The 10,312-nt window shown below is 38.0% G+C and overlaps 1 protein-coding gene across 1 annotated transcript in view; it reads left to right on the top strand.

Annotated features, from left to right (window-relative positions):
- Positions 1 to 9,206, top strand: part of CRYZ (crystallin zeta) — a 36,444-nt gene extending 27,238 nt beyond the window's left edge. The window contains exon 9 of the mRNA XM_040470659.1: positions 8,169 to 9,206. Within this exon, the coding sequence (XP_040326593.1) occupies positions 8,169 to 8,351 (183 nt within the window). The 3' untranslated portion in view covers positions 8,352 to 9,206. The remainder of the gene's footprint in view (positions 1 to 8,168) is intronic.
- The last annotated feature ends 1,106 nt before the right edge of the window (positions 9,207 to 10,312 follow it).

Here is a 10,312-nt window from a genome sequence, read left to right as displayed (position 1 = left end):
TGAGATCTATGCCCACCCCCTCAGTAGTCCTCTGCCCCTTTCTTTCACCTGCATGATAGAAACTACAGATTTCAGTTTGGGGTACACCTGCAGACTCAGGAGTGAGGGGGACTTTGCGCCGCTGAGTGTACAGTCACCACAGAGAAAATCTTGCTAATGGGTGGAGGGTGGAGGATCCCTAGATTGTAACAAATGCTGGAAGGTGTATAACCCTTGCACAGAGAACATTTGTCTGACTTGAGCAATGGCAAATTATCTAAGAATTGGAGCATAAGATGCTCCTGCATTAGTGCAGCAGGCAGTGGAATTGACTCAAGGTATTTTTGAGGCCACCTCATTCCAGGTATAGATCTGAAAGGAACTGAACTCCCCTATGAACAGACGCAAAGGCATGTGAAACCAACTGTCCGGTAGTGTTGTTAAAAGCATGGGTTGTGGAGGCAGATGACCTGGCTTTAAATCCTGGCTTTCCTACTGACCAGCTGTAGAGTCCTGGGCAAATTAACTAGTCATTCAGTTTCAGTTTCCTCACACATAACACAGGAGTAATATCTACCTTAGCGTTTGTAGAAAGTTAACAAGTTCAAGTCTGTGAAGTACTCAGTGCTCTGTCTTGCATAAAGAAGTGTTTAAACAAATAGTCTTTCATTTTTATTAGGCATAAAAAAGGAGTAAGTTGAAATAGAGGAGGAATGAAAGGGAAGCATCCTGAAATATGAAAAAATAAAATAAAAGCAAACCCCCAAAGCAAATTCCCATACAAGGAATAAATCAGCATAACTGACGCTACTGAAAACTTCAATGGTCATATGGGTAAATTTGATCACTCTAAAAATGTGGAGAAAGAGATGAGAAAAAAAAAAGATATAGCAAACAAAAGAAAGAAAAATACGAGTTTTGAATTATAGTGTGCCACTCCAAAGAAAACAGAAAGATCAAAGTAATATTTTCCTAAACTAACCAAAAGAGCTAAGTTTATTTACTGATAGTTTTTATTAGATCTATGCAAAATTAATAACAACTACTGGTTTTTTTTTTAAGTGTTTATTCATTTTTTGAAAGACAGAGACAGAGCACAAGCAGGGGTGGGGCAGAGAGAGAGGGGGACACAGAATCCGAAGCAGGCTCCAGGCTCTGAGCTGTCAGCACAGAGCCCGACACGGGGCTCGAACTCACGAACCATGAGATCATGACCTGAGCCGAAGGCAGACGCTCAACTGACTGAGCCACCCAGGTGCCCCTAAAAACTACTAGTAATAAGATATATCCTTTAAAAATTTTTTTAATTAAAAAAAAAATTTTTTTTTAACGTTTATTTTTGAGACAGAGAGAGACAGACCATGAATGGGGGAGGGTCAGAGAGAGGGAGACAGAATCTGAAACAGGCTCCAGGCTCTGAGCTGTCAGCACAGAGCCTCACGCGGGGCTCGAACTCACGGACCGCGAGAGCATGACCTGAGCCGAAGTCGGCCGGCCGCTTAACCGACTGAGCCACCCAGGCGCCCCTACCCTTTAAAATTTTTAGAAGTCACACATACAGATATTAGAAGGGAGCATACAGAAGAATCATTATTTACAGTTATATTATCCAAACCCTGGAGAATACAAGAGAATAAATGGAAAGAGTTCAAACTTATGAGTTCAAAAAGGTAGCTAATTGCATAATAAATATACAGAAATCGGGGCGCCTGGGTGGCTCAGTCGGTTAAGTGTCTGACTTCGGCTCAGGTCATTATCTCGCAGTCTGTGAGTTCAAGCCCGGTGTCAGGCTCTGTGCTGACAGCTCAGAGCCTGGAGCCTGTTTCAGATTCTGTGTCTCCCTCTCTCTCTGACCCTCCCCCATTCATACTCTGTCTCTCTCTGTCTCAAAAATAAATAAACGTTAAAAAATTTAAAAAATAACAAATCTACAAAAATTAATATAAACCTGATCAATCAGAAAATATATTGGAGAAAGATCTATTAGCAATAGAAATACTACTTAAATTTAAAAAGCAGTGAAATATAAGTGACCAAATTTACAAGAAACATACAGGACCCTTAAAAAGAGAACTACAGAACTCCTGGAGGACATAATGGAATACTTAAAGATTTCTTGATCAGATTCATGTACAGACTTTCCTCTTGTACTCTGGAAATTCAACGTAATTCATACCAAAATCTCAATAGGACTTTTTAGAATCTTGAAAAAATGTTTTCAAAGCTTTTTTGTGGGGAAAAAAAAAATAGGCAGATAGCCAGACACATTAAAAAAAAAATACTTAAAAAGTTGGAACGAGTCCCAGCAGATATGAAAATTTTTTTTCCCAAGTTAGAGTTACTAAAGTATTAGTCCAAGATCAGTGGAACAAAAGAGAGTCTAGAAATGTTTCTCACTTTTGTGGTTGACAATAGGCTTTGAGATGGTTCAAAAACTTGAATATAATAAATAAAATTATATACAACAAACAGATGGTAGAATATTTTTTTATAATCTTGAGAGGTGAACATCCCCTTACACCATTACTCAGAAGCCCAAACTATCAAAGAAAGAACAAAATAGGAAAAGTAGAAAAAAAATCCATAATTACACATAGAGATGAATCATCTTTAAAAAATTCTATATTAAATGATGGACACCCTCGAAGAGAATGAAAATGAGTGGACAACCCATTCAACAATAGATGCATATGGCAGCAAACCTAGAGAAAGAGTTGTTCACCCTCATTAGTAACTCAAGAAATGGGCACTCATGGACTATGGATGGAAGTATGAAATTGCTTTTGTTCTGGACAGCAGATAGGTAATGTCCTTAAGTTTAAAATGTGGATCCTCTTTGACCCACTAATTCCACTGCAGGAATTTATCCTAACGAGATAGATATGTCTATAGAGGCATATGTCAAGGTTGTTTTCACTGCAGCATAGCTAATTATAATAAAAAACTGGAGACAACCCAGATTTTCATCAGTTAAGTCATTAAAAAGCTAATATATTTGTATAGCACAATACAATGTAGCTATTATAATGATCAGGTAGATCTATAGCTATTAGCATGGAAAGATGTTCAGGACACAGTATTAGGAATATTAAGTTTAAAGAGCAAATACAAAATATGTATAATTCCAGTTCTATTTCACTGCAGTTAATTATGCATTTCAAGAGATGTCTGTTAGATACTTATCAGAAGGTTCTGATTTAGTAGTGGAGTTACAAAGATTTTCCCCCAACACTTTTTTTCAACATTTTCAAATATTTTTGAACAAAAGTTATTTCTGACAAACCAACAGCTAAATTTTATTTAAGAGAAATTCTTCCTTATATAATAAATATTAGGTTCTAAAGAGTTTAATATAAAAATATCAAAACAAATGACTAAGTTTCAGAGTACAAGTATATATCTTACCATGAACCATCTGTAATTGTATGCCTGCACATTCAGAATTCGTTTTTATCTGTGTTGATAATTTATGATTTATTCTTATGACATGCTTGTTAAAAAATTATTGCAGTGCATTTGTGTTAAATTTGCACTAAGTGGATTGTAATGATTTACTTATTTTATTCTTGTTTTTGAAATAAGTTGTCCTCAGAAAATAGTCCATTTTGTTTTGAAAAGATAAAATATTCTTCAGATGAGAACTATCTGATCTTGGGAAAGCTTTGTATGTACCTTTTTAGTAATGAACTCTCAGATTTAACTTAGGGTTAATAAAAAAAAACAAGAATAACTTAGGCTTATCAATTTGTCTTGGATGTTTATTTTGATTGCAACATCACATTTGAAATCCAATTGTAAGCATCAGTTGTAATCAAAGCATTTTTAGTAGGTGTGACAAATGCATTGTAACAAAATTGTACCCATGTATTATTTGGTGAAATATTATTTTGCTTAGGAATTAACACTGTAATTCTGTTTCACAGTGTATCCATACAATTTGGGTTTTTACATGTCTTGCAGTTTCTTTTATCCTAAAGTAGGTTTGAGTTTATTAGCTGGCTTCACATAGTCTTGTTTATAGACCTATCACTATAGCTTCTAAGTGCTTCTCAGATTATGTTCCTTTTTATGTCTATCAAACTACATTTCCACATAAATGAAAACTCTTAAGTTGCTAGAATTCTTTGCCTCTTTATCGTCAGCCTGCTGGCTAACTAAATGAGGAGCACTGTTTTTCAGTTTTGTTCCACCCAGTGGTAGGCAGTTTATCTGGAATTTTTATTTCACAATGAAGAAAACATTAAGCTATTTATACTTACATGTTTATTTGTATCCTTTGTCTTCATCTCTTTCATTGGAAGTGATGACCATTCTGTTTATTAAGCATTAATTTCTCCATCTTTTCTCTGAATCCTTTTGCTCTGGCCTCTTCATGAACCTTGCTCTGTCGAATATTCCTGAATCCTGTAGCTTCATCATCTCCCTAAGTATATAAACACCCCAGGTTCTTTCCTATCCTGACTTCCAGAACAACATTCTCCTGATACCCTTGGTTTCTTTGCAGTTTCCTTTGTAAACATCTCTTCTTCCATTCACCTTTTAAATGTTGGCATGCTTTACTTTGAGACTTTTTTTCTCTGTACATTCCTCTTGACTTGCATCAGAGCCCAGGCATCAGTATCACCATTGTGCACTCAAACCTTTATCTCCAGCCTCTTCTAAGATCCATAGGATGAACCATCCACTGGACAGTGCTTGGATGTTCCACAGACATCTCAAAATCAGTATGTCCAGAATTGGATTCTTCCCAATCTCAAACCTGTTCCTCTTCTTGCATGTCCTGACTCAGTGAATGAAGACAGCTTGTACCTGGCTACCCAAGTCTAGCAGTCGTTTCCAATTCTTCCCCCTCCTTTGTCCCCAGTACTGCATCCTATGGGCCAGGAACCTGAATGGCTTCCATTCTTTGTACCTACAGAACCTGGTCTTAGCTCTCGTGCTTCCCGCTTGACTTTCTATCATGCCATTCTCACTGGCTGCTTGGCCTTTATTGTGGCCTTACTTTGAATCCATTGGCCACACAGTACTAGAGTGATCTTTGTGAAATGTCTCATTAAAATCCTTTAATGTTGTTTCAAGAAAAACAAAACAAAACAAAACAAACAAAAAACCTCTTTACCTTCTCACAAATGGCACTCCCTCTTTAGCCTCTACCCTCACTATCTCTCCATTCTACCAATCTGCTTGTCCTTCCTTAAATGCATCATACTCTTTTGTATCTCTCTTCTGACATGCTTTCCTCCAAGTCTCCACCTACGTAAATCTTATTCATCCTTCAAAACTCCTCGAACGTGACTGTTCTGAGCACCTCCTTTCCACCTCGCTGGTGAAGGAGGGATTCCTCCACCCGAAATAGTGTGAGAAGGCCAAACACGCAACACCCAACACTGGCCAGGTGAGGTTGGCAAGAGTTACTTGTCATATATACCCACAGCTCAGGGAAAAGGGCACTGAATGCCAGAGAGTGCCACATGGGTAGTTGTACTTGGGAGCTAAATGAATCAAAAGGCACTTTGGGAGGCCTGCTTTGTAGTAACAAGAGGGTAGGGTACCCCCTGGCTCCCACTGGGGAATGTGATGGGTTTGAAGAGTTTTACAGGCTGGCAGAGAGGTCCAACTCATTGTGCTGAGGACAGGATGGGTCATAACCAGCCCAGCTGACAGAGGAACAAGGGTGGGGAGCCTTTCCCACCAGGTCAGGGACATTTCTGGCAAGAGTAGGGGAACTCACAGCTAAGCCTTCAGGGCCCTGTGAGTCTCAAAGATGTGAAGGCAGCACATGGAATCTGAAGCCCTACTAAATACGATAACATCCTGCAATCTTCCTTGACCACCCCTAATCGGAGTTAGGCACCCTTCGACTCTGTTCCTGAAATAAATCTGAACACTTGCCACCCTGCCTAAGGTAGTCATTTCTTTTTGGAAGAAGGTGAGTACACACACACACACACACACACACACACACACACACACAGATACCTCATATAAACATGGTAACAAAAAAGCACACCTTACACCATTGTAGTTTACTATTGATTTGTCTGCTTTGCTGACGAGAATGGCATATATTTCTTGAGTGAAGGGACTCTGTCTTTTATTTCCTAAATCTGTCTCTGTACCTCACTGGTAAGCAAACATTTATTGAATAAGTTAATAAATATTTATTATGCACTGATTTGTGGAATGTGCCTTAACTTCTGCCTGAAATTGTGTTCATAATGCATTTTTCAGATATAAATTCCAAACACTATGGTTTGACCAAGGAATGGGGAATTTGCAGCCAGTGGGATCCTAGCACTGTGCCTGTTTTTCCTAGAGGCATGTCAGAGGCTGACTGGAGGATAGGGGTACACAGAAGAAAAGCAGCAGCCATAGGACCAGGGAAAGAGCCATGATCTAGACAGCTCTGGATCCCCTAGAAATACTTGGGGAAGATTTTTCAGGGAGCTGGATGCCCTAGGCCAGACACTGGACTCACTTGAAATAATAGGATTTGTGTTATTACTATTATTGTGGCCTCACTTCTAGCCCCTGCAGTGGTGAGGACTGGGAAGATTTAATTTAATATGCCTTTCTAAAGTGACTAGACAGTGAAGAAATCAGTTTCCAAAGCAGAGGTAGCTTAAAGTCCTTTAAAAAAATTTAAAATATACCTGTTCTTTGACTGCATTCAGTCCTTCCACTCATTTGATCCCTCATTGCTGTTCAGTGGGTTAGCCATAACCAGCCCTCGCATTCCACCAGGCCTAGGTGGTGACTGGAATACCTTCAACTAGTACGGACACCATCCATCTACAGAATCACTCAATGAAACCTAGCCCTGCATCAAACCTGTAGTCAACCCCCAGTTTCCAGTCTTCCTATCACCATGTCATCTGCCCACTGAGGCTCCAGCCAATCAAATGAAACATGTGCTGCTGAGCTGCCCCCTCTCACTTGCCCTTCAAACCCAGAACTTTCCCGCCTGTACTCCTGTTCATGCCATTTATGTCCCATTATTGCCCTTTCTCTAGATATATTCAGGAATTAAGCATTTGATTAATCACAAGATGATCTCACTATATCCCTGTGTGCAGTGTTTGGAAGATGAGCAAGGCATTTTTCCCTCTGGACGGTAGATGGAATGTGGGAGCAGCTACTAATCAGATATCACTGAAACTTAACGAGAGCAAATTGCTGTAAACCACAAGCTAGGGAAGAGCATGGAATAGCTGAAGCTTAGTAGGATAAGCAGTTGCTAATCAGGAGGAGTGAATGTTTTTATCTTTTGATTTAACTTTTTTGCACTAGAACTTAAGCTTCTTGAGGTGAGGAATAAAACCTAATAGCGCTGTAGAGGGCAGGCATTCAAGTGTTTGGGGAGTGAAGGATTATAATGGCCAGTTAGGTTTTTCCTACCTGCAAGCTTTGCTATATCAAGTTGTATTTATATATAGCTTTTAATTTAATTTAAATTAAATTAAATTTAATTTAAATTTATTTTAATTTAATTTTTTTAATTTAATTTTTAATTTATTTTAATTTAATTTAAATATAGCTCCACTTATATTTATTATGAATATAGGTTTTTAAGGCTTTTTGTTTTGTTTCTTCCATAAAGACAAATTTTGTCTTTCTTTACATGTCTATTTTGGGTATGCCTTACATAGATTAAGAGAAAACAAGGATTTGGAAAGCAGAGTATGCCTTTTATTACAATTTCTTTTTACATAACCTTTTTTTAAAAAAATTTTAACGTTTATTTCTGAGAGACAGAGAGCACAAGCTGGGGAGGGGCGGAGAGAGAGGGAGACACAGAATCCAAAGTAGGCTCCAGGCTCTGAGCTGTCAGCACAGAGCCCAACACGGGGCTTGAACTCACAGAGTGTGAGATCATGACCTGAGCTGAAGTCGGTCGCTTAATCAACTGAGCCACCCAGGGGCCCCTTTTTATATAACCTTTTTGAACTAGATTCAGGTAACTGCCTAGGTCTCCTATCAGAGGAGAAGGGGGCTCTGCACTGTAAACACGCAAAAGAGAATTTTAGAAAATAAAATATTGTAAATTGATCCATTATGATTTTTCAGTTTTCTCAAGTACATTGCAAAGTAGGAAGAAAAGACAGGATGAGGGCAACATGGTACTCTAACAACCAGACCATAATAACCTTAGTTAGGTTTAGTGTACTCTATATTTTTTCTCTGGACAGGTACAAAGGAGGTTCAAGTGGACAGATGGATCTTTTGCTCCCAGTAATCCTGGTCAGTGTTTATATAAACTCTCTGAAGCATATGAAGCCTCAGGTATGCAACATAACCCTGCACAACCACAAACAAGGGAGAGGCACATCTCCCAGAAACAATACTTGCTTATCAAGTATTATTACAAATAATGCTATATCTCAAGTATCACACACACACACACACACACACACACGATGTATATTACATATATATTTAATTGAAGTTGAAACTGTATTGCAATTTACATATATATATATGCACACACACATATAACACACATATATATACATATATATATTTAATTTGAAGTTTAAACTGTATTATGGTTTACATACCACAGAGGTATGTAAACATGTTGGTACATTAACTGTAAATTGCAGATTTAACACTTGGATCAAGTATGAAAAATTTGGCTTTGTATACTGTCAAAGCTCAGCTCTGGGTACCTGCCATCTTGCTTCAAAGAAAATCTCACTCTGGATGGTTAAGAGGAAAAAAATGGAATTTTGAAGAAAATAAAAGTAAAACCGATGAATTAAAACATTCATTTTCCTTTATTATTTTACTTGAATGAAACAAGCATCCGGACGTCATAACCTTACTTAATTTTAGCTTGCAAAACCTGTAACTGTCTAATTTTTAAACTTCTATTCTAAATATAGAAAGTATATAACACAGGTAAGTATTAATTTTTAGATGTCAATTCAACTTAGTAGGAAAAAAGCAATTGATGTGCTTCAGTAATAACTTCCATTTGTTTTTAACTTGTTTTATTAAGGCTTGCAATTCTATTTAATTGGCATGTAATTTAATTGCCACATAAGTTATTTAATTATATGCTATAAATGGAAAATGTTGTTTATAGGCAATCATATCTCTTTTGTTAAAATCTGGAATACTGGATCTTCCTCAGTCTTGTGTTTATATTATTCTTTCCTGCTGATTATTTGCACTGCATGATTGAGTTATATCACATATTAAATTGATTTTGCTTTTGTTTATAATGGGGTGTGTATGTGTGTGTTTGTATTTTTTATATTTCAGTAATTCAGAGAGCCAAAATTTAACCTTCTGTATTAATGAAAACAAAGGTCCAGAAGTTTCTTTATGGAAAGTACAATGTTGTGATACTCCACACAGGCTGTCCATCCAGCTCAGCGTGCTCTCCCCTCCACCCTGCCCAATTCTGGCCCATTACTTTGAAGGTTTACCTTAGGTGTTACTTCTGCTTGGAATGCTGTTCTGAGCTCACTCATAGGTTAGATGGTTCTTTGAGTTTCTTTAGCAGAATAACTATAATACAGAGTTAGACCTAGACCTGGTCTAGTCTTGAGATTTTCCCTGTTCTTTTCGAGTTTTTGTCGCTTTGTCTTTCTTTCCCACTCAGAGAGTCCCCTTTAATATTTCTCGCAGGGCTGGTTTAGTTACACCTAGCCTAGGCTTTTTTTTTTTTTCATGTTTATTTATTTTGAGAGAGAGAGAGAGATAGAGAGCAAGCAGGGGAGTGGCAGAGAGAGAGAGAGAGTGGGAGAAAGAGAATCCCAAGCAGGCTCTGCACTGTCAGTGTAGAGCGCCATGCAGGGCTTGCACACAAACCTTGAGATCATGACCTGAGCCAAAACCAAGAGTCGGATGCTTAACCCCACTGAGCCACTTAGGCCCCCAGACCTGGTGGGCCTTGGTAAGCTTCAAGTTTCATGGTTGTAAATCGGGGATAATGGTTACCGGTTACCGGCTGTTCGAAAAAATATAATAGATACATCTTTCTATGCCTTTGCACAATGCTTGGCACATAAAAAGCCTGTGAAGAAACTCCGCTCTCTTCTATTAAGTACTCAATAAGTACATGTTGAATGAACAGGTAGATTACAGCTATCTGTTTCTTTTTCCAGCTTTATTGAAGTATAATTGACTACAATTATCAACTGACTTGTCCGACCCCCACTGCTCTGTTTATCCAGGGATCCATGGGTGGTCTTTTGTCTCATAAAAGCTAGAGAATAGTACCTGCCACAGAGTAAGTGGTTGGTAAATTGATTGAAAACCTCTAGCTTGCCCATCTAACTAAAAACTTAATAAATATTTCAAACAAACATCATCCATTTGACAA

Source organism: Herpailurus yagouaroundi, unplaced genomic scaffold, assembly GCF_014898765.1.
Source record: "Herpailurus yagouaroundi ecotype Mexico unplaced genomic scaffold, PumYag 77, whole genome shotgun sequence".
NCBI classification, from domain to species: domain Eukaryota; kingdom Metazoa; phylum Chordata; class Mammalia; order Carnivora; family Felidae; genus Herpailurus; species Herpailurus yagouaroundi.
This window is presented reverse-complemented; position numbering and strand designations above follow the sequence as displayed.